Source organism: Momordica charantia, assembly GCF_013281855.1.
Source record: "Momordica charantia cultivar OHB3-1 chromosome 10 unlocalized genomic scaffold, Mcharantia_2.0 BLBB01000010.1, whole genome shotgun sequence".
NCBI lineage: Eukaryota > Viridiplantae > Streptophyta > Magnoliopsida > Cucurbitales > Cucurbitaceae > Momordica > Momordica charantia.
Window position 1 is genome coordinate 19,312,946 of NW_028275158.1, and position 26,484 is coordinate 19,339,429.

At 35.1% G+C, this 26,484-nt stretch overlaps 1 protein-coding gene and 1 pseudogene across 1 annotated transcript; one reads left to right on the forward strand and one right to left on the reverse strand.

Moving 5' to 3' along the window:
• On the reverse strand, positions 1–7,087 carry LOC111020410 (phospholipase D gamma 1). The gene is given in 11 exon segments (XM_088118900.1): positions 1–557; positions 649–868; positions 870–1,105; positions 1,974–2,090; positions 2,092–2,123; positions 2,444–2,591; positions 2,966–3,034; positions 3,135–3,383; positions 4,249–4,443; positions 4,739–4,855; positions 5,515–7,087. Coding segments are annotated over 11 exon segments (2,640 nt in total). The 5' UTR covers positions 6,478–7,087; the 3' UTR covers positions 1–263.
• Positions 7,088–24,522: 17,435 nt separating this feature from the next.
• LOC148208743 (protein P21-like) lies at positions 24,523–25,505 on the forward strand (annotated as a pseudogene).
• The last annotated feature ends 979 nt before the right edge of the window (positions 25,506–26,484 follow it).

Here is a 26,484-nt window from a genome sequence, read left to right on the forward strand (position 1 = left end):
TTCATACTAAATCTGATTTCAACATTTTACTAATTTTCGAGGGGTGCAACTGTAACAACAACCCGTATCGTTCAGAGTCTGTACAAGAGCAACAAAACCAGATTGATCATTGAGCTCCTAACCAAAACCATTAGTGAGAGGGAGAAAGAAGATTTCAGACATTGATTCAAATGTTCTCGAAAGAATCATATAATACAGTACACACACTAATCAGCACAGAAAAAGAATTCTCTACAAACAAAAAGGGCACTGAGTGGAATGAATCAAATTGTGAGATTTTCTTGGATGGCAACGAATGTTCCCAATATGTTGCCACCAAGATCAGGGAAGGTTTCTTGACCAGGAAGATGAGTGATCTTACCTGTAGAATCAACTTGGAGTGGATATTTGAGAAGATGACTTCTCATTTCAGTCACTTCCTCAGCTGCAAATTGTCTCCAGTTTCTCTCACCCAATGATCTGATTCTTCTAACACATTCAATACTCTCTGGCCTCTCATAACATTCCTCAATAGTCCCCGTGTGCTCTGCCCATAATGACATTCTGTATCCATAGACCTACAACAAAAGCCCGCGTTAATGATTCTATTTCTCGTTTCCTGTTCTTTGTTTCTCGTTTTGTAGTAATGATTCTTATAATCTTGCATACCTGACCGCGTGGGCTTGACCGTTTGCTTGACGACCATGTATGGCGAGGCTGATATGCCCCCATTGCTATTTCGGTGTCTCTTGTACCTTCAAGCGACCGCTGATTGATATTTGCTGATCCCAATATGACGTACTCGTCGTCTACTATCATTCCTTTTGAATGAACGTAGATCATAAAACGTCGACTCTTGCGAACAAGTGCCTGCATAACCAAATGGTTACATTAAGAGACATAAACTGGACAATTGTAGTGTAAAGCTTTGCTTGGGAGGGTAAGAGCTGAGTACTTGAGGATTCTTCTCTCCGTTCCCGGCTTCAACACCGTCTCTGACATCGAGCACCTCACGATTTCCGAGGCAAAAGAAATTCAGGTAGTCTTGAGGCTCATATATTTTGTGAAGTCCAACCTCCTCTAAAGCCTTGTATATCATTTCATACATCATTTGCATTGTCCTACTCTGAAGAAAACAAAGAAGCACTAGTGAGGAGAAAGAGACTAAAAAATAAAATTATTTATTAACACAATGGGAGTTGTGATTGGTGTAGTTAAATTGTTCATGAAAGAGATTACATAATGAATTGCAAGAGAATAGTTACTTTTAGAACTTCACAAGTCCTAAAAATATGAAGAAAGTAAGATTTTTCTTATTTTCCACACTCACACTTAATCTATAGTGAATTGAATTTAGAATATTTTTTTGTAATTTCTAAATTTGTTGTATCTGTAATTGAATTTAGAAATTCTCTCAAGTTGCTAGTTGCAACGGTTGGGTGATTTAGAAGAATGCCTCAAAATCTCTTCTTCAATCCATATTGTTGGAAAGGAACAATATCATTTTTGGTGTCAAGTATAGATTTTTGTTATTATTCGGACTTTTTACAGTATATAGCTTCTAGATGAGGCATTTTCCACCCTCATTTCTTAACGATTCGATTTTCTTGTTAATTTTGATTGCGGGAGCTTTCATTAGTCCTTAATTAGGGGAGATGTCTTATCTCCTCCCTGCATGATTCCTTTTTGTGTTGGTTTTATCAAGAAAAGAAAGAAAACTTAAAATGGTTAACTCACCCATCTTAATGGATTACAGTGAATTTACCTTAACACTCCTCCTCACTTATGGGCTTTGAAAATTTGCACAAGACCCAACAAGGTGGTAATCAAAATGGAGAGGAAATGACATTATAGAGGTTTGAATATTGGATATCTAATACCATGTTAAATCACAAATCAACCAAAAAACTTAAACTTAAGGGTAAGGGCAAATTTAATCTTTTATAGATACCTTAACAAGAATAGAAGAGGAGTTTCCAAACTTTGAAGCATACCTGCCAGTAAAGAATTCTTTGAATAGGAGTGCTTGTAGGAACACCTTCTGGCCACATAGGGATAACCACGTATGCCGAAAACCTTTCTTTAGCTTTGATTTTCTCCACAATTTTAAGGGGCAATTTCCATTGGTATTAAGTTATTAGCCCCTGTAAATAAAGATAGAATGATCAAGTAAACTTCTTGTTACTTGGAGGACCCAAAAGAAGTAAATAATAAAAACATACAGCTATCCAATAGAACAGTTAAAATGACCACAAGGCCAATCTATGGTGATTTCATCAAACGTTAATTTAACTCGCTGTTGCTGGATACTCGTGTTAATGTAAATATTACGCATATAATAACTACATATGGACTGTCCCTTGTTCCAGCAGTTTTTGCAGTCTGTAACTAACATCTATCAGACTAGTGATGCACATCATTTCAACTAAATTCTTCATTTCAGAGTAAGGAGTTGCTTGCTTACCCAAGTCTTTGTGAGCACTCCAATTATATGACGAGCCAAGGAAGTATTGGTTTTCGATATAAATGAAGCGTTGAGCAGCACGAATCGCACTAACGTATGCTGAGTGTATACTCATGTCAATCATGACATTTTTTCCACATACTAAGTTCTGTTACACAATGGAAAACAAAAGGTTAGTTCAGAGTTACTGTTGGACAATGTTTCTTTTATTTGTTTGGATAATATTTCAAAGCTCATGAAAGTAATTAAGGCCCCGCTTAATAATCATTTCGCTTTTATCTCTGTTTCTAAAAATTAAGCTTATAACTATTTCTACTTATATATTCCTTTGTCCTGTTATCAAAAACCAAAAGTAGTTTCCAAAAACTTGTTTGTGTTTTAAAAATTTGCCAAAAACTTCAAATGTGTTCAGAAGAAAGGTGAAAAACATTGTAAAGAAATTGTGAAAAATTCTTAGAAACAGAAAACTAAAAACGAAATCGCTACGAAACAAGACATAGAAAATTGTGGTTTTTCTCTTACCCTACTTATAGCATCTTTTGGATTGGTAGGAAATCCTTTCACGGAATTGGAATCAATTGAGCGAAAAACCTGCAGATTAACCATCCAGTGACATTCATTAATACAAAATAGCAATCATAAAAATGGAGGAAGTTTTGAAAATTTTACAATCAATTGCTATTCACTATACCTGGACGTTCCAAGCTTCTGGATCATTACTACACAATCGAGAAACATCAGCAATTCCCAAAATTTCAGGAATTCTTTCAATTTTGAGCAATACATCATCATTTAACTTTTTTAGCTTTTTAAGCCCATGAGGCTCCGAGGCTCTCAACCAGCGCTCCTCAAAATTTGCAAGGACGTCGTATGCCGCTGGCCCGTCGATTTTAGAGTGCAAATCATGCCATGGTTCTCTTGGGCAGCCATCAGTTGGTCCCTGTTTGCACAAAGGTTAAGAGTAGTTCAAAGGAAAGCTTAGATGATCACAATGGAAACATCATCTTCATGGCAACTCAGCTAACCAACCACAAAGCTTAATAAGAGAGAGTTTTAATAATTTATGTTGGAACTCAAAATAAATCCAAAATAAGCATTTTATGAAAAGGGCTCAAAACAATCTATCAGTAAAAACGGCCAACCTGAGCATAGCTCAACTGGTTAAGGCATATATCATCGACCAAAAGGTCGGAGGTTCGAACCCCCACCCGCATATATTGTTGAATTAAAAAAACCTATCATTAGAAGTGACACTTTACAATGCCTTGTCCCCTAATAAAATGTAGCAATTTATTTGAGACCAAAGTAAGTTCTTGGCACAGTTGGACCAAGTATGGACACTTTGGTAGCACCTTAAAAATTATAACTATTAAACACTGAGGTCATTGATGTAAATTGAGAGAGTTTTAAAAATTTATGGCACAGTTGGACTACGTTGGACACTAATCCTTTGCAATGAAAAAACTTTCTAGAACTTAAAATTAGTCACAAACAATTTACATTAATCAACGTCTCCATTGTGTTCTTATCTTTTGGAAAAAAGAATTACACGTTTTTCATTCCATTTTCATGCTTCTCAGCTGATCCCTCTCAGAGAAGGGGAAAAGTTTGCACTTATTTTAGGATATCATACTTATGAACTAAAGCAAGATATAGAGACTGATTTTTGAAGTGTAAACAGTTTGGCATGGCATGACAAAGATATAGGTGCATGTGTTTTGACCATTCATATGGAAATTACCAAAAAAAAAAAAACTAGATAAAATTGGGGGAAAAATATTGATCATCCTCAAATGAAAGCCTACCGTAAAATTAGGATTATGATAGTCATCAATGTGTGTAGTTTGCAATGTCCTGAAAATAGGATGTCTCGAAGTATCGTATCGGCCGAAGCATAAATCAAGACCTCCAACAAAAGCCACAATTTTTCTTTTGTAATTGCCAGCATCAGCATCCACAATAACTGTCTTCTGATGGTGGGTATAGATGGTTCCAGCTTCCTGTTAACAGGAGGAGGAGGAAGAAGGGAATATGGAATCAACACCAAGAAATGAAGCAGAAGATTAAGATTACACAACATGTATAAACACAAACAAGCATGTTGAATTGCATTCAGATGTGTTTTATTTCTTATAGAAAGGAGTGGAGAAAACTGAAAAGAAAAGTTCTAACAACAGAATGGAGAGCATTAAAAACTAAGAGTTTTCTATTCCATAAAAAATGGTAAAAAATGTGGAAAGAAAGGATTGAGTTAAAAACAACACATTATATTATAAAACCTGTACAATGACTAACCTGTTTTTTAATCCAGCTATGACCTTTTCCACCCGATCGCGGACATAAAATCACTTGGACTGAGGAGTTCTTAAAAAACCGACGAGTCTCCTCATCATTCGTATTCATCATACCAACCTGCATATGTCACCAGAAAAAGTAACTAAAGAATGGTATACCATACTCATTGAAGTACTACCAAAATACAAAATTTGTATCGTTAGAATTGATTGATTCAAGATCAGAACTGGTAAACAAACATGCCAAACATGTTTATACAATTTGTCTTCAAAAAAATTATTCAAATAAACAGTGAGTAGTGACTAATCTATGTTGAAAAAATTTAATATTAGCTGTAGCTATGCATCACATTTTCTCCCTTAAGTTGTGTTTTGGGGGGACAAGTAGCCACAAAGTTCTAACAACATAGAGAACAAGAAAGAAACTATATGACGAAAATCACGTCAAATTCAAATAGCAGTGATGTTGGAAAATGCAGAACTTTAAAAGACATCTCTGGTTTAGTATGTCTGCATTCCATATTCAGATGTTGTTTCATTTAATTTTATAAGATATTTTGGTCAAATTGGAGAGCTAACTCATAATAATGGCATCTGACTTGCATGATTAGACATACTTGTGTTCTACTTTAAGAATGTACATTTTGCAGAATGGGAAGAGTTTATGAAATACCTAGATTACTGAATCTAGTATGATCTGCAAAAGGAGTCTTTCACAAAAAAGGCATAAAGAACAGCAGCAAGATATGACAAATCATATGTTTTTCAGTTACATACCGTTTTATATCCCAACATACTCGTTGAAGTTGGATCGTCCCATATGAGGAGCAATACTCTTACTCCTTCTTGTGACTTGGCTTTGAGAAGGTCCCCTAATATGCATTCTGTGTCCTTGCCATCTCTAACAAGTCCAACTTTGTGGTATACGGACCAGCCCGTAATATAGATTAAACGGCGAGCGTTACTAATTGCTTCGGAGATGTCGTGCCAACAGCTCCGATGTTCATATCCAACCCCGCCGTGAAGCCTGAAATCGGTTGGAAGACAGCCATCCTCAACATGGGCATCTTGGTACAATGTAACATTACCCCCTTTCCTAAGGGGAAAATATGTCCCAGACACCCCCTGGTGATCAGGAGACGCATACATTCCACCTTGAAAAATGGCCGCCTGGTCCGCGGGAACATACTGAATTGACAAACTCAAGACTGCCCCAGGCTTGCAAGGCTTCCTACTGCTATTCAAGATTGGGTAAGTTCCCTCAACTTTGGTTCCAGAATACAATTGCTCCACTGGAATTGCAACAACACCCATGATTTGTGATCCCACAACATCATGATCTTTCACAGCAAAGTGCACTTCAGCACCATAATGAGCCACAGGAACATTAAAATGCTGCATCCAAACAGGGTTCTCATTATTATCAATCACAAAAGTTCTTCCAACTACAGCACCTGATACAGAAATCGTCACATAGGGATCACTGGTCACTTTCTCAGACTTTTGCCCTTCACTCTTTTTTGAACCCTTGAAAGATACTCTCGAAAACATATCTCCAAGAGTCTTGTGAAACATATCCAAATTAGGAAGGTTCTTGGCTTCCTTGACCCAAATGTCCAAATAACCATGCAAGAGCAAAAACTTCAATGATGCATTAGCAGATGAAAATGGCAAAGATTGGTTACCCTGACCATGTTGCGACCCACCAAAGGACAAGGTCTCAAAAATACGACCAGCCATAGAACTATGGAAGATCAAGCTCCAATAAACAGATTTCAGAAATTCCAAGCACTTGCTCTAGATCAAATTAGGAATACAGAAGAGTTTGATGCTCTAGAGATAAAGGAAACAAAAATCTACAAATCTGAATCTGGGTTGGTCGAAGAAGATGAATATTATTGATTATCTGCTTCAAAATTGGCAAATAGCTCTGTACATCGGCTGACCCGTTAAATAAACAATAGAGCAAATAGACTTGAAATTTAAACGTGGGCAGTTTGATGGGCAATAACATGATTGGTTGAATCGAACAACTTGCAAAACAATGTAAAATTCGACGAAAGAGAGAGTGGGGATTAAAAAAATGGATTGGAAAGCGTAAAGAAATGGATGAAAGTGAAAGTAATTGAATAAAAGAGTTGACCAAGTATGAAATTGAAGAAGAAAAGTCGTCCACTGAAGATCTGGGAGAAGCCGACGCGTCTGATAATAGAAAATTAATGAGAGGAAATTGAAAAGCCGCTGTTCGGAGAAGACTCCAAAGGCAGCTGAAAAATACAAGCGCTAACACAATAAACGCAAGTTGTTGGAAATTCCGCTGCCCGCCGGCGCCGGCGGGATATTTTGCAGTCAGCAGCCGTCTGTCCTGTCCTTTGACGGCCAAAGTCGTCTCGTTAACGGTTAGGTTAAAAAAATTTCAATTATCAAAAAAAAAAAAAAAATTCAAATGTAACATTAAATTATATCGGAAAAATTCAAATTTTAACTACGTAACTTGAATTGATTTTTACCCCAAAATTTTAATTGGTATGAAATTGATAAATGTTTGGAAGCTAAAGAGCTTCTTTCTCTCTTTCTTTCTTCTTCTTTTTTTTAATGCTTTGGATAAATATTATTGTGTTGTTTTTACTTTTGACTTTGATTTATTTTGGTTCTTATATTTTTAAAAATATCTATTTTAGTCCATATATTTTCAATTTTTGTTCATCTTAATCCCTACAATTTCGAAACGTTTATTTTAATCCTTGTACTTTTAAAAAGTGACCATTTTGATCCATTCATTTTTCATTCTGATCTTATTTCTTTCAATCAAAATTTTAACGTGACACTCTATCCATTGAATTTCTTGAAATGTAACAAGAAATTTATATTAAAAGATTTTTATTGGGTATGAAATTTGTATTAAAATTTTGTAAATAGGGACTAATTTGATTATTTTTTAAAAGTACAAGAGACAAACAGATGTTTTGAGAGTACAATGACCAAAATAAACAAAAGTTGAAAGTATGAAGATCAATATGGACAAAAGTTGAAAGTATTAAGACCAATATAGATGTTATGAAAGTACATGAATCAAAGACAAAAGTACGGGGACCAAAATAGTATTTGAACCTTAAAGATGAAAGTTTAGGCTAATTCAAGTATAGTTCGGTGAATAAGTTACATATTACATTCTTTAAGGTCGTGGATACTCAATACTTTTTTAACTAAAAAATTGTTTAGTACGAAAATAATAGTGTATTCGATGCTAGGGCTGGTTGATCTTATATATCGATTTGTTAAGGTTGATCTTATGCATTAATGCGTAGGATTCAATATTGTGCATTAATTTGTTTGGAGGATAGAAAATAGGTAAAATAATCAATACACTTTTATTCATTCAAATCCTCAAATTGGATACAACCCTACCGACCTATTTATAATAGGATAAAGACAACTAAATCAAATATATTTAGATACCTAAATAAAGGAATTGGAAACCTAAATCATATCCTAAATTATATCATACCTAATACAAAAAAAGGAAACCAATACTGAAATAATTAAAATCATATCCAATCATATCACCCTCCTCAAGTGGGAGTATGCAAGTCATAAATGCCCCACTTGCAAAGAAGATGATTAAATCCTTGCAAGTCATAACACGATCACGATGACCATATCCCGAACTTGTTTTTCTGGCACTCCTGACAATTTTTGGGATGTTTCACCCTTCCTCAAGTGAGAGACCAACAACTCATTTTTCTGGCATGAGAGACACCACCAACTCGTTGTTCTGGCACAAGAGACCACCAACTTGTTTTTCTAGCACGAGAGACACCACCAACTAGTTTTTCTGGCATAAGGGACCACAAACTCGATTTTCTGGACGAGGGACCACGAACTTGAATACAAATGGAAATCAACCCGATTAAAGAAAAATCCAACAAGGATTAAGCCAAACAACATCAGCACACAAACCCATCATCGAATCCCAAAAAAACTAGCCACCCCTCCACTGATTAAAGCCAGTGAAGGAGTGGCCTACGACAGCAGCAACATGCTTCGATAGACCTCAAACCGACGATGGCGATGCAGCTCTGATACCATGTGAAATTTTAGGAGGAGAGAAAATGGGTAAAATAAATAATACACTTTTTATTCATTCAAATCCTCAAATTGGATACAACCCTATCCTCCGATTCATATCCTAAATTATATCATACCTAATACAAAAATGGAAACCAATACAAAAACAATACAAATCATATCATGCTAAATTTAGGAGGCTTTTGTGGGGGAGAAAAGACAGAGAGAATTACAAAGTAAGGTTTAATATTGAATTATATGTCTAAATCTGATACAAAACATATCATCTTATTTATAATAGAATGATTCCTAATCATAATAGGAATAAAACATCTAAATCAAAATAATATCTAAAAATTAAATTCTAAATTCCAAATCATATCGAAATAATATCTAAAATTAAATGATAAATCTCAAATCATATCCAATCGATTCCTAAATCATATCAATCTCATAAAACCCTCCCTCAAGTGGGAGCATGCATGTCATAAATGCCTCACTTACGATCAAATCGATTGCAAGTGACAACACGAGGATTTTGAACTTGGTTTTCTGGCACGAGAGACCACATACTCGATTTTCTGGCACGAGAGACCATATACTCGTTTTTCTTGTATCAATTTTCGTGGCTACTCCCAATGAAGTCTTTGCCAATGAAGTTCTTTCTTTATCTAGCATGATGAATTGACGAGAACAAAACCCAAATCTAACTAAACTTAATTCTGAACTGAACCAAACCGGTAATGAAGATTGAACCGAACCAGCAAAAGAACAGAACTGGAAGAAGCTGGACCAAACAAAAAATTGCACCAAAGTGAAACAAAACAACCCTATAATTTAGGGTAGAAGTGACAGATCTGTAATTAAAATCAACCGTAAATCAAGAAATCTCCATACTTCAGCGAAGAATGGCTCCCATCCATGAACGAACTTCGTGTTGCAGACCATGAACGACGACCACCAACCCTGAATAGAGAATCAAAGCAACGAGTGACCGACAAAGACCGACAGCGCGGGACCGAAGACTAAACGGATGGACGAAGGTGCAATAAGCAGCGGCGCAACGACGGTATAGGAGGTCCGACGACCAATCGGATGGACGTAGCGAAAAAGAACACCAGCAAACCGGTGGTGACTCAGCGAAGAAAAACCCGTCTCAAAATCTCTCATCAAATCAGTAGAGACCTGAAATATTGTAGCAGCACCTTTCTTCCAAGTGGCAATGATATGAATGTTCAACATATTCAAATGAAATACAAGTCAACTCAAGGTTCATTCAAGACAAAAGCATCAACTATGGATTTCAAGTTCATGCTACATTAAATGAGGCTTCATTTAATCCTTTATGGTTACAAAACTCTTGGTTTGCTGATTTAATCTTTAGTTTTCAGATTTATGCTGTATTTTTAAATATTTTAAGTTTTAAGACTTTTCATTTACTTTTTAGGTTACAATTAGTTAATGGTTGTTTATGGCATTGATGGACTTAAGTGTTCCAACCCTTCAAATGCCCATATGTTACTTTAAGCACTGTTTTGAAGGCTATATATAGCCATGTATGTCAGATTTGAGAATATAGAATTGAAGATGTAATGAAATGAGTCTTTGAGCCTTTCTTTTAGCCAAGAGCTAATGTACTTTGCAATCTAATGATAGTTTGCTTGTTCAGGATCATTCAAGTGAGACTTGATCTATCTTGCTTGTGGAGTGATTCGAATCTCAAACAAGGAACAAGTTCTCTTGCCTTGAGATATTTGATCAATAAGGTAATCCGGTTTTTACTTTCATTGGGTTGTTTTCTTAATCGTTTTCGGGTTTTTGGGATTGAGTTCTATGGATCTTGTTTGTTAGCAAGGTTCTTAGATTCAACTCTCAAAGGGTTTCTTAACAGGCAACCACGGACAAAAAATCCTAGAAACCTGGCTTTGATACCATGCTAAATTTAGGAGGCTTTTATAGGAGAGAAAAGACAGAGAGAATTATAAAGTAAAGTTTCATATTGAATTACATGTCTTAATGTGATACAAAACATATCATCTTATTTATAATGGAATGATTCCTAATCACAATATGAATAAAACATCTAAATCAAAATAATATCTAAAATTAAATTCTAAATCCCAAATCATATCGAAATAATATCTAAAATTAAATACAAAATCCTAAATCATATCCGATCGATTCCGAAATCATATCAATATCATAACACTTAGGGCTTGATTTCTTTAAAATGAGTGGAATTTAGAAACTATTTACATTAATCTTGGCTGAAATTAGTATATTATTATCATTTCTACCTCCACTTGATTTTAAGGGTACTTTCTAGAGTTGTGGCGAAACATATGTGACTCATTTGTTATTGGGTAGGGACTTAACTATCCACTTTAATATATATATATACACTCTTAACTACTAAACTATGCTCAGGTTAACATTCATTTGAGATATATGTTTAGATTTTTGTGGTATTTTGTCATGAAGTGGTTGTGGAAGACTGTTTTATTGGATAATGTATTTTGTAGTAGAATCATAGGAACGAAAGGTGATGTTTGATCAAGAAATTGACATACTAATGTTTGTGAATTCGCTAAGCACAAACGTGTACCCTTCCTTAGTAGTAAAAAACGAATATCTGTTCATTTTTCTCTTATTCATACTGATGTTTGTGGTCCCTCCAGTGTGCCAAATATTTCCAAATTTCGCTGGTTTATTGTGTTCATTGATGACTATACTCGAGTCTCATGAGTTTTTCTTTTAAAACAAAAATCTGATGTTCGTTCTTCCATTCAAATATTATTTCATATGATAGAAAACCAATTCGAAATCAAATCCAAACGATTCCGCTCTGACAATACTCGAGATTACTTCAATAAAAAAATTAACATCCTTCTTTCAAAAAAATGGAGTCATTCATGAGTCGTCTTGTGTGGACACTCCTCAACAAAGTGGAGTGGCTGAAAGAAAAATTGGTCACATTCTTTCAGTGACACGTGCCATTCTTTTTCAAAGAAATGTTCCTAAATCCTTCTGGGGGGAAGCTATGCTACAGCCACTTATTTAATTAATCGTTTACCATCTACTACTCTAAACCAGAAAACTCCTATGAATACCCTATCAAAATTTTATCCTTATTTTCGAACGATAAATAACTTGATTCCTCGAGTATTTGGTTGTATAGCCTTTGTTCATGTTCATAGTCATCGGCGAGGTAAACTTGATCCATGGGCACTCAAGTGTATTTTTGTAGGACACTCAAAATGGATATAAATGCTATCATCCTCCTTCAAAAAGGTATTTCATTTATGCTGATGTTACCTTTTATGAAGACACCAACTTCTTTACCTCACCTTATCTTCAGGGGGAAAAAATATTGTTGGAAGATAAAGATTTACCCATTCCCAACCTCACATTTCCTTTCCCATCACCTGTATCAAACCCTATTGAAATTGACCCCAACATTAGCCAATCCTCCTCATCTTTACCACCCACGGACACCTCACCAGGGCCATCTAACCCTTCTACTACTATACAATTACAGGTTTATTCAAGAAGGAACACTGAAAAAGATAAGTACTGAACATATCTCTGGAACTGAAATTGACAAGAAAAGAATCAGTGATGAATCAAATATTATAATATCTACTAATGATGAATCAGAAATTATAGTATCTGCTAATGATGCATCATTAGCAGATATTGTAATGTCTGACTCATCATTAGCACATATTGTAATGTCTGACTCATCATTAGTAGATTACTCATCATTAGTAGATAATATAATGTCTGATTCATCATTAGCAGATACTATAATATTTGATTCATCACTGATTCTTTTCTTGTCAATTTTAGTTCTAGAGATATGTTCAGACTCTTGAACCTGCTTATCTTTTTCAGTGTTCCTTCTAGAATAAACCTGTAATGGTATAGTAGTATAAGGGTTAGATGGCCCTGGTGAGGTGTCTATGGGTGGTAAAGATGAGAAATATTGACTAATGTTGGGGTCAATTTCAATAGGTTTTGGTACAAGTGATGGTAAGGAAATGTGAGGTTGGGAATGGGCAAATCCTTATCTTCCAACAATATTTCCTCCCCTTTAAGGTAAGGTTAGGTAAAGAAGCTGGTGTCTTAAAAAATGTAACATCAACAGTGTTAATTGATAAGAAAAGAAAATAATTCTTACTTCCAAAAAAAGATACAATACTATAAATAGGACCTATAAAGAAGAATAAAAAAGAAACCATTGTCTATTAGGATAAGAAAACACTTTCCTATTCGAGCAAGGAAATCTAACCTATTAAACCAAAATACAATAAGATATTAAAAGATAAAAATATAATTTAACACTCCCCCTCAAGATGGTGAATGAATATTTTCCATTCCCAACTTGTTAACCAAATGCTCAAAAGTTGTTGTTGTTCAATCCTTTAGTAAGAATATTTGCTATTTGATTATTTGTTGGTACAAATGGAGTACATATGAGACCGCTGTCTAACTTCTCTTTTATGAAGTGTCTATCAACCTCAACATGTTTGGTTCTATCATGTTGAACTGGATTATGTGCAATACTGATGATAGATTTATTATCACAGTAAAGTTTCATAGGCATTTCCCATGAAATCTTTAAATCTTCTAAAATAATATTTATCCACATTAATTCACAGATGCTCAATGCCATTGCTCTAAATTCCGCTTCTGAGCTCGATCTTGCAACTACATTATGTTTTTTACTCCTCCATGTCACTAAGTTTCCACCTAAGAAAGTACAATAGCCAGAAGTGGATTTTCTATCGTCTATCGATCCTACATGATCTATAAACTTCTAGATTGAGTTTCTCGTCTTTCTCAAACAACAATCCTCTCCCAATTGAGTTCTTCAAATAGTGAAGTATTTGGTACACAGCTTGAACATGAACTTCTTTTGGACTATGCATAAATTGACTTACCACTCATACAACATACACAATATTTGATCTCGTATGAGAAGGATATATTAATTTTCCAACTAATCTCTGGTAAGTTTCCTTATTTACTGGAGGACTCTCTTCAGATGCCTATAATCTATGGTTTTGATCAATCGACGTTCCCATTGGTCTGCTACCAAGCTTTCCTGTTTCAGAAAGTAAGTCAATTACATATTTCTGTTGTGATAAGAATATGTCTTGTTTAGAATATGCAACTTCTATCCCAAGAAAATATTTCAACCTTCCTAGTTCTTTAACTTCAAATTATTAGATTAAACAATTTCTCGATTTATCTTGTTCGTTATTATCATTGCCCGTGACAATAATATCGTCGACATAAACAATCGGTGTTATCACTCCTCCTGCAGTAGAATGTTTTATAAACAATGTATGATCTCCTTGACTTTGTTTATAGCTCATCTTCCTCATAACTTGAGAAAATCTACCAAACCACGCCCTAGGATATTGCTTGAATCCATACAACACATTCTTTAATTTACAAACTTCATTTCCTGTTGGCTCATACCCAGGTGGAATCTCCATATAAATTTCTTCTTCAAGATCACCATGCAGAAATTTTTTTTTTACATCATATTGTAACCTATCTCATCCATGATTTACAACAAGAATAGAAGTACTCATATTGTGTTCATCTTGACAACAGGCGGAAAGGTTTCAAGGTAATCAACTCTATATGTTTGAGTATATCCCTTATGCTTTGTTTGGTACCTCGGATTTTGAAGGAATTCAAAATCACGACGGATTTCAAATGAATTCCAGTGTTTGGTAGCACATGATTTTGAATGATTTCAAATCCTATTTTTACTTAAAAAATTTTCAAGATCAAAATGGTCGAATTTTGCAGGATTTGAGAGACTTTCGAAGTAAATTACCTATTTAACCTTGTCATATTTTTATTTCTAATTAATAAATTTATACTAAAAGCCTAAATCAGTAAAATTTTTATTTTCTTTTCATTTCCAGTGAACATCCAAACAAAGAAATCTAATTTAATTCGTTTCAAATTATTCTTGTTCCAAACAAGATAAAGAATTTAAAATCATTTCTCGGATTTCAAATCACGGAATTTAAAATCATTTCATCAACTTTCTTGATGCTAAACAGAGGGTTTAGCAACCAACCGTGCTTTGTACCTCTCAAGTGTTCCATCTTCTTTATACTTCACAGTATATATCCATCGATATCCTACAGCTTTCTTATCTTTAGGCATAGTAACCAGCTCCCATGTTTTATTTTTCTCTAAAGCCTGCATTTCAAGATTCATTGCTTGCCTCCATTCTTCATGTTGTATTGCACCCATATATGTTTTTGAAATATTTACCTGAGTAAGATTAACCATAAAACTTCTATACTGACTTGAGAGTTTGTCATATGATACAAAGTGAGACAATGGATAATGAGTACAAGTTCGTTTTCCCTTCCTTAAAGCAATAGGCAAATATAGGTTTGACTCATCATTACACTAGTAGAAATTCGGTTTATCGTGACGTTTTTTTAACGTCACAAAAATCTTTCATGACGTTTTTAACACTGTCACGTATATGCCCATCACGAAAGGTATACGAGACGTTTAAAAAAACGTCACAAAAATTAGCACACGTGACGGTTAATTACAGTCATGAAAGATATGGACTTCCACGACGTTCATAAAACGTCATGAAAAATGATTTCGTGACGGTGATACAAGGTCACGGAAAGACCTTGAACAAGGGAGGAAAGGTCATGTGACATCCTTTCGTGACGGTCACTAATCATCCTAAAAAATATTTTTGTGACGGTTTACAAACGTCACTAATAATTTCATTTTGTGACGATAAAAAAAGAGTCACAGAAAATTTATTTAATTTTGATTGCAGATGTCGCGTAATGAAAATATCATATAGTCAAATTGTCGATCGAACACGCAAATATATTAATTTAGATAATAAAGTTGAACTATATTAAACATGAACAAGGAAGCTAATATATTAATTTAGAATATACTAGTATTCTCAAATACAAATTACAAAATTATAGAATTAAACATGTTCCCTACACACCAACCCCGACAACGAAGCTCATCCATCAATTAGTTGCATCCCTAATTGTCGACTTAAGTCCAACAAAATTAGTTGCATCTCTATGTAAAATCCGCTAACTTAATTTATCTTGGTCAAACAAAATTAAACTTAAATTCTAATTTAAATCCTAACTCACCCAAAAATAGAACCCTGAATTTAGAAAATCGAAGGATTTAAATTATCAGCTTAGGGGAAAATTTGAAAGCATAAATTAAATCTTAAAAGCAAACTAACTCGATAACGCTGGGCGTTACATTTAAGGTAAAAAAATAATATAAAATAATGGAAATTGACTCATTCCTAAATATTTTTTCTTTTAAAATAAAATAGAAATACAAAAATAATATTTATTTTTAATGGGATTTAAAATTTACTTAGTGGGAATTTCTACCACCTAAATTTTAGGTTTTTATGTTTTGTTAACTTAAATTCTAACAATTCCTACAAAAAATAGTATATTCCATCAAATTAGCTTCAAAGATCTTTAAGTTAATTAATTACTTTTTTTTACCTATTTTTTCTCTATCTTTTTTAAACGTCACGAAAAACCAACTTTTTTACGACCATTTCGTGACAGTTAGAAAAATGTCACGAAAAGTAAAAAATTCGGAACACTCAGTCATTTGCCGCCAAAAACGCGCCTCAACCTTTCGTGACGTTTTTTGAACGTCATGAAAAACCAACTTTTTGACCACCATTTTGTGACGGATAAAAAATGTCACGAAAGGTCAAATATCTGGAAATCTCCATTTTTTCTCTCCAAAAATGCATTTTTTGCCTTTCGTGACGCATATTTTTATTTTGAACAGTATATTACTGTTCATGAACGTCTCGAAAACCCAATTTTCTAGTAGTGCTTCTTTGGGGTTGTGAAAGACCTAATGAAAAAACAATACCCAAGTTAGATAAATTAATAACCAAAGATAGATAAGGGAAGAAAGTCACTTCTAAAAGAACGAGTCTAAAGGACCATGAAGGTAACTATATATTCCACATTGTATAAGAAAAAATTCAATTAACATTCTTAAATAAACGCACTAGGAGTCTATTAGAATAGTAATTTTTGCAAAAAAAAAAGTATTTTGATTATACTAATACTACTACAAAAAGTAACCTGGCCTAACTTACATCAAATAAACAAAATGAATGAATCCATAAGTAGACTTATTTCTCGTATATGAGAGTACTAGAGTTATGCACTATTTCTCGTGTATACTTTTGCACATAGTACTCGCACTTTATAGACCCCTCTTGATGAGGATACTATATGTAGAAGATTCGAAAAATAACATAAGTATGAGTTATATAAAAGATTTCAATACAAATTTGATTATGTTTAACAACATCATAGCTTCCATATTTTGAATAGCATGATAGATTTTAAGCTTGTAAAGTCCATATCATAAAAAAGAAAGAGTGACTACTTAATCACTATAGTAAGTGCCCGCATGATCCAGTTAACAAATAGAATAAAATATCAAAATTATACAAAATAATCAAAATTTTGGGTTATAAATTTCCTAATAGATAATATTAAATAGATAAAAAATACACTTGTAAAAAATAAACCAACTGTAAGCAACCAAGAACATAAAATCAATACACGATAAATGAACCTGATAAGTCGAGATAAGAGTGATTACATGAACCTGTCATTAAGAAATTGAGTGAGTAGACGAGCTTGAGCGCCAAAGGAAAACAAAGAAGACAAATATGAATTATTGAGGTTAAAATACAAGAGCTTGAGATGTACGTGTACATCACCTTCAATTGAGAGTGATGCACAAGTTGGAAGAAGAAGAATGTGCCTACACCTGCTTCCTAAGGCATTAAAGACTGTTAACAACCTAAAATTTTATATTTTTATTTAAGTCAACTAAATCCTGTGAACTAACAGCCCACTTCGGGTAAAAATCGATCAACGACCATTTTTACCTAAAACTTCGATACATAACTAGTAACGTATCGGTCCCCTGGTCCCGATATTCAACCATTCACTTCAATAGAACAACTCTTACACACAAGTCCTGCAACATGCTTTCTATGTCATGCCCATGGATCAACCATCACACAATATTACATTATGCAATATACACAATACATACATAGCTCCTTTCAACTCATAACGATTCAACAACACAACCATATTTGTTTCCCAACATTTAGCATGTTTTAGACTCAAACAAAGAAAGCCAACATCCATGTTCCAAATAAGTTTTATTGTCTAAACATCATGCTTTCAAGGGATCACTCCAAACATTAAACCACAACAACGCCAGCATGATTCAAACAAGACAATCAAAGCTTATAAGCATATCCAGCCAGAGTATGTCAACAATCCCATGATACCAAACAATACTATATACATCATATTCAACTACAACATATCCATCTTAGAAATCAATACATTAGCTATCTTCGGAAACACAAGCTCGCAAGCACACATAATCAAGTAACACACTTACTCACACAACAAACATGAATTTCAAATAATTTATCATCCACTACCAATATTAATAGTAACAAGAATGTAAATCAACCAAAGCATACATGCAAAAAAGCAACAACACATTCATCATACAACAAACATCCTTCCAAGTAGGAATTAATTACAACCAAGGTCCTAACGTGCTACTAAGCTCGTCGAAAGGTTCCTAATCCCAAAACAACCAAACTTCGGTTAGAATTCATTTTAATCAAACTGAAATTCAATTTAGGTGAGTTCAATAGCATTAAAGTACTAATTATCATGAAACCAACAGATCTTATTTTACAACATAATAATAACTATTATATTAATACTATTACAGACATATTGAAAATGGCGAGATTAGAGTCATCTTGTCCAACAACACAATAATAAACCATTGTTCTCTCTTGCATTGCAACACCAGAAGTTAAATACATTTCTTACATGAAAGAGATTGAGTATTTAGAAGTCATTCCTATATCACCTCCCTCTCTCGTACCACTAATACCCGCAAGAACAATAGATGATTAATACAAAATTAATATTATCATTCTATATATTCTCGCAGATGAACTAACTAGACAATTAACATATTATAAGCAGGAAGTCAAACTAAATTCTCTAAAATATAACTTTCTCCTACTTTTATATTAATAACCTATATGTTCAGCTCTAATCTACCTACCTAGTGATGATTTAATAACAAGAAAACATTATTCCAACTCACTAAACCATGATGATCTAATTATTATTTTGTGAAGATACAGATGAAGATTTGTTAGCATCCTTGATAGATGAGTGCTACAACTATGTTGCCCATTGATGAAATAGTGATTATAATTCACTTATAATCCTGTTTTAAATTTCAGATCAAATTTCTAATTTAACAGATAAGTGCAAGTGCACACTGTCACAAGTAATTATATGGAAATATTCCAAGTTCGTCTCCACAGGGACTAGTTTTTCTTTTAAAATTGAATTTCAAAACTGTTGGAATGAGCAATCAGGTTTGTGATAAAAATTGGTGAGATTGGTTGAACACGAAAAACACATGAAAATAATAGAATTTAAAAGGCCAACCACCCTACTTCTGTTGAGTTCTAAAATGATGAATTACACCTACCAAATGTGCCCATAATTACGCTCAATTTATGCAAACTAGTTCAACTCCTATTCCATACCGCTTTTGGTTTGTTTAGAAGTTTAGGCTAGTGTTTACATATGTCTATGCAACTCTAGAATCCTAAATAAATCAAGTTCCAACTTACGTTTAACTGGTAAGAGGCCTATGTCTAGGATCTTGTTTTAGTTCTTATTTCTAAGTAACTCCCATTTTACTTTGATGAGATCCGTTTGACTCTAACCTTTTTAGAATTAAATTCAAACTAGTGTGATTTAAACAAGTGGCCAACAAGAAAATCAACTGGATAAATTGTATCAATCAAGATAAGCAAAGAGAGCGTAATACGCCGTGCTCACTATAGATGTAATTTATAGTGATAAGAACTAAAGCATTCGTAGGAGGGTTGAAGAAACAATTGAACTACTCATGGAAGTAAAATAAATGACAAAACAAAAGAAGGTAACAAAGTAATGCATTTTCATTGAAATGGAAAGGAAAATACAAACTTAGAACAAATAGAATTGAAATAAAATAAACGAAGAATAATTGTTAAAACAATAAAGGAAGAACAAAACTTAAAGCTGGAATTAAAACTTAAAAGCTAAAGTTAACCAGAACTAGAAAGAAAAAGCAAAGCATGGAAAAATGAGATGCCTTGAAGTGATGCTTGGAAGCTCCTTTTATAGGCCATTGAGGTAACAAGATGTTGAGAATGCATGGGAGGTTGGAACCAAATGAGGTTATAGAGATTTTATGAACCAATAACAAATCTTGGACCAATTACTTGGTCAAAAGTGGTTATTCACGTTTTGATCATCTAGGCATCAAATGTGGCTGAAGCAGAAGCTGGAATTTTCAAAGCAATTTGGCTGGTGCATTCCTCTAGTAAGCTGGAAATTCTGGTCCTACAATGTGTCTGATGCATTTTGATAATCAATCTTCACTTTTCCTTACAAAATAAGCATTTACACAAATTAGCCTTCATTTACCTATAACTGAATTCCAAAGTCCCTAATCACAAATTATGCACATTTTCCCTAAATTATATGCATGAACATACATTTTCATCCCAAATATAAGTTACTTAAGCATGCAAACCTATACTTTTTAGCATTAAATCAAGTCTTATCACGAACTAATTAACACCAACAAAGAACCAAACAATAGTACACTTGTGATACGGGAAGAACCAGCAAATACAAAAATTAAATGTTTCAAGCGACAAACACGACCCCATATCATTTTCTTAGAAAAATATTGAACATAACAGGGGTACCAAAAAATTCAGTATTATTATCACTTATACTAAACCACATCATCAATAATTAGAAATGGAAGTGAGAGTAGTAGTACTTTGATAGACCAACCTCCTCATTCTCAGCCCTTATCGGTTTGGGCATGAGACAGAAACCTTCAGCCATTATAATGCATTGGTAAATGTTCATCAAGGTAGACATTCAACAACAATGGGAATCATAACAAGAAAAAAGTTGCTGAGATAACCGGCCGCTGTGAGTATTTAAATTCAGAAGGAAAAAGAAGAGAAAATAACCGGTGGCGGCTCGGCGGTGGCGGTGGCCAGCGGCGACAGCGTTCAGCGGCTGTGACAATACCTCAACTAGCTTCGGGATACAACAACCGTGGAGATGACATCGTTTAGTGTCGCAGACGACACTGTTCAGCGGTGACAGGTTGAGTGGCTGCGACGGTACCTCAACGACGTTCCGGATATAGCAGCGGCGTTCATGGTGGGGATCGTAGCGGTGTTCATGGTGGGATCGATCGAGCGGAGTGGTCTTCACAAGGGAGGGAGAGGCGGCTGACACAATGGAGAAAGGGGAAAAGAAAATTAGGGCAAAGGAGAAAAGGGTAAGGGGATTTATAGGGTTAAAAAATAATAAAAAGGATGGAAATTGACCCAAATGTTTCTTTTTTTTTCAGAGTAATATAAAATAAATTAAAAAATATTATTTATTTTTAATGGAGTGCACAATTTACTTAGTGAAGAATACAGTATTCCAAAACATTCCGTCATTGCCCGCCAAAGACGCGCCTCACTCTTTTGTGACTTTAAAAAGTCACGAAAAACACTAGTTTGGCAAACTTTTCGTGAGGTTTAAAAACCGTCATAGAAGATCAAAATTTAGGAAATCTCCATTTTTTCCCTCCAAAGACGCATTTCTTTCCTTTCGTGACACCGTTTTTTTAATTTGAACAGTATTTTACTATTCATGAACGTCATGAAAACCCAAAATTCTAGTAGTGTTAGCTAGATATTGTAATTTCTGACTCATCATTAGCAGATACTATAATGTCTGATTCATCATTAGCAAATACTATGATGTTTGATTCATCACTAATTCTTTTCTTTTCAATTTCAGTTCCAGAGATATGTTCAGACTCTTGAACTTGCTAATCTTTTTCCGTGTTCCTTCTTGAATAAACATGTAATGATATAGTAGTAGAAGAGTTAGATGACCTTGGTGAGGTATCTATGGGTGGTAAAGATGAGGAGAATTGACTAATGTTGGGGTCAATTTCACATAGGGTATGAAATTTTGTTTTCTATCGTTGTTGTGGGTTTGCGAATTTTGGTCATCGATTTCATATGCTCGTCTCTGATATGGGCAATATTTTTGGGATTTTTTTTATTCATAGAAGTTTTAAAAATTCTTTCAATATATGTGGGTTTTAATATAGGGGATTATACTAGTCTATTGGTTTTTTTTGAGTGAGATATAGGCGTATATACTTTATTGTTCATATATAATCTTATTTGAGTTTGATTTTGGTGAATCGATTCTTCAAACTGAAGTAAACACTTATAGTTTATAGCCGGACATAGTTTATATTTCCAAATAAGTGTATGTTATAATGGTTGCTGTTATATCCCCACTCCAAATGTTGATTGATATATGTTCTTTTATGGTTCTCTATCTGATGCATGTTCCAAACTCTTACTAGTAGGAACATATACCTCATTAGCCATATAATTAAAAATTGGTAACGATTTAGTCCTTATTGTGAAATGTTTTTTTTAAGTTTCTTGTATGTATGGATTGATAAACTAAAGAGGGACCAAATATGTTTATGAATTAGAAAGATTAAATTATTATACGATAAAATTTGACACTTAATTTTAATTAAAAAAATTACGATATGGACTAAATTGTACAAATTTGACAACTTTCACATCATTTCACAGGGATTTATTGATGAAACAAAGTGAATTAAATTTTTAAATTTGAAATCCAATCATAAAAATTAGAGATTAAAGGAGACATTATTTCCTATTTCAAATCATTAATTCAAATAAGGAAGAGAAAAAAAATCTTAAACAAATGTGGATTAAATTTCAAATTTGAATATGAATAACACTAAAATTAAGGAGATTGAGAGGAGAGATTGATATTATCTTTCCCTTAATTCTAATTTTCAAATTTTTAATTAAAAATTCTTTAATCTCTAAATTATTTGTTAATTATTTTGAATTTGAATTTGATCAAACTGTTTCAAACTTTATTTATTTACTTTCTATTGAGTCAATTTTGTTTTTGATTCCATTTAAATTAACCTAATATTATTATTACTACAATTATTATTTAGATAAACTACATTTTATTTCAAAATATTTGAAATTATTCACTTTATAAATTAATAAATATGCATTCAAAATTAATTGAATAATTTAGGAAATTTATTTATTCATTCTATAAATAGATTTTTTAAGAATTAAATTAAATTCTCTCTCCCTCCATCGTGCTTTCCTCCCCCCATCTCGATCAATCTTCCTCTCGATCTCTCCCTCTCGTTCTCCCCCCTCCCTATCAATTCACCGGGTTTACATTGGGATTGGGAAGAGAAAACAAACTAAGAAGACGACCGAGAAGATAGCAAGATTATGCTGGGATTAGAGAGAGAAAAAAAACCAGCTATGCAACTAGAGCGAGAGCACGATAGCGAGAGCGAGATTCAGGCCCCAGCGAGAGCGGGAGCGAGATTCAGCCCCCCCCCCTTCCCTTTCTAGCTCTCGCTCTTGGTGAAGATTTTCCACACTGCTGCCGACCACGACTTGAGTGGCAAGATTTTGCAGAAAAAATGCAGAGTTGCTTGGGTGTGGCATCGATGGAGGAAAAAAAATGAGTCATCAATGAAGAAAAAAAATGAGATGGTGGCATCGATTAAAAAAAGGAATGGGTTGTGGAATCGAAGGAGAAAAACAAAAGAACGAATAAGCTGTGGCATCGATGGAGGGAAAGAAAGGAACGATAAAAACGAAGGAGGGATTGCGACAAGAAAAAATCCATGAAAAATTAAATTGAAAAGGGATTGCGAAATAAAAGGAAGAGAGAAGAAGTTAAATTAGAGTAAAATATGGAGGAAAAAAAATCATGATTTTGATTTGGAGAAAATCAAGAATTATGAGAGAAAAGCAGAGAAAAGAAGAGGTGAGGAAATCAAGAATTATGAGAGAAAAGCAGAGAAAAGAAATGGGGAGAGGCAAGAAGAAATTTATGGAAAAAAGAGAGAGGGAATAAGGGAGAGAAATCTAAAAAATGGGTGGAGGGCAGTGAAAGTAATTTCATATCTAGGATGATGTCAATAAAATTAAAAAGGTTTTGAAAAGGGTGGATAAAAACAATACTGTTGTGTTAAAAGAGCTATTAACCTCAATTCCCACGGGTACTCCCTTATAATTCTGCGAATCCTACGTCATTTAAAATGATCATAACATAGGATACGATAAATTGTAGTAATATCTCTACTATTTTAGATTTTTTTTTTCATTTTTAATTTTGGCCGCTAGAATCCAATTTTTGTGATAATTTGTGTATATACATTAATTTTAGTATTTTTGAATCTTATATACATTTTTATAAATTCTTCTTAAACTTGCATGATTGATGAATTTGGCCCTTGGCAATGCTGTGAAAATGGATATTCTTTTTCGAGATTTTTTATTGTGAGGGGTGGAAAGAGATGACTTATTAGTCGTATTCTTAGGAAGCCCAAGACTTGACTTTAGCATTTGGCTCATTGGTAGCATTTCCAGATCCCAATTGTTGCTTTCAAATTCCATCCATGTCCTTCTTCTACAAATCTCTCATTTTCTGGTTTTTTCTCATCAATTTACTTTCACCAATCAATTTGCCCAATCTCAAACCCTAATTCTCCCTAATTTTGACCAATCTCTTCTCCCATTCGGCTCACAGCCAACCCCCGGTACTTTCTTTGGCCGCTGCAGTCGCGTTGCCGCCAGTTTGACTGTGCTGAACAACTGCTCCTTCACGGTCTGGGCCGCTGCCGTACCGGGCGGTGGCTGACGGCTCCGCACCGGCGAGGCTTGGACCTTCAATCTCCCTCTGGCACCACGGGACGCGTTTGGGGCAGAACAAATTGTTCCTTCGACAGCTCAGGCCTCGGAAGATGCCAGACCGGCGACTGCGACGGCGCTCTCCAGTGCCGGAGCCTTCGACAGCTCAGGCCTCGGAAGATGCCAGACCGGCGACTGCGACGGCGCTCTCCAGTGCCGGAGCTACGGCGCGCCGCCCAACACCATCGCTGAATTTTCAACCACCCAAGCCAACAATCTTGATTTCTTGACGTGTCTCTCGTCGACGGCTTCAATATTCCGATCAATTCAGCCCGACGTCGAACGGATGCGGCAGGGGAGCCAGTTGCGCCGCCGACGTCAACGGGGAGTGCCCGTTGGCGCTGACGGCGCCCGGCGGCTGCAAGGGGCCGTGCGCCGTCTTCAAAACGGATGAATATTGTTGCAGCAGTGGAACGGAATGTGGGCCCACCGATTTCTCGATGTTTTTCAAAGAGAGGTGCCCGGATGCTTATAGTTACCCAAGGGATGATGCAACCAGCACATTTACGTGTCCCGGAGGGACTAGTTACAAAGTCGATTTCTGCCCTTAGTATTGCTGACCCCTATGTATTTCTTTTTCTTGTTTAAATATTGTTTTAGTAGTGTAATTTTAACTTTACATGCCATGTATACTTACTTAAATTGGAATGAAAACGAATCGAAATGAAATCAATCGGAATGAAAATGTTGTTTTTGTACCAAAAATTTCTGCAATCGAAATCAAAAATTTTTGATGTTGTCTACTAATAGTATACTGAGACAACTGAAAATATGACTATAGGAGGTAAAATATGAGATCCTAACAAGCATGCTTCGAGGGTAAAATATGAAATTCTAAGTCCCATGCGTTTAAAAATAAATTCGAAAATTAAAATAATTAAAATTAAAACAAACTTTCCTAAGATTTGAAAACTTGCTAAAACTAAAAAGCAAATAAAATAAAAACAAAAGATAATTCCCTCCATGTTTGAAACCAAATTAGGAAAACTCTTTCCTAAAATGTTCATGGAGTGGGCGACAAGGCAAAGTGTTGACGCCAAAAGGGTGGGTGGCGGCATAACGGGGGGGCACCCATTGGGGGGGGGGGGTTGGCGACATGGAGCACGCATGAGGGTAGGCGGGCGCGCGCTCTGAGCGTGGACAGGGGCATGCGCTGGGGTGTTGGTGGCAGGCGGGTGCATGCGCTGGGGCTGGTGAGGTACACAGGGCGTTGGAACGGCGTGGGCATGCGGGTGGCGAGGTGTGGGCCGTGCTGATGAGGGGGGGGCGTTGGCCTCTTGTGAGGTTAGTAGCTAAGGAGGCATGCGGGCGTGGAGGCGCTTGCGGCAGGAGCAGGCGCGTGGACGTGGGCGTTTATGAGGTTAACGTACAGGGGGCGTGCAGGCGTGCGCAAGGAAGGGCCCTTGCGAGGTTAGCGATGTTGCTCGCGGCAGGGGAGCGCGCGTTGGGGAGTGCATGGGCATGCGATGGCGCTCGCGGTGCACTTGGCTTGTCCTTGGGTCATGTCCTTGGGATGTGCCAACTTGCTCGGTTCTTCTCAACACTCTTCTCTCCTCTTGATCGTTTTTCATTGATCTTCAAAATTGACAAAATTTTTTGGTGTATCCAATAAAGTCTTGTTCGTTTTGAAGGTCTTTCTTCTAGCTCGTCCTCCTTGTTGATGTAGGGGT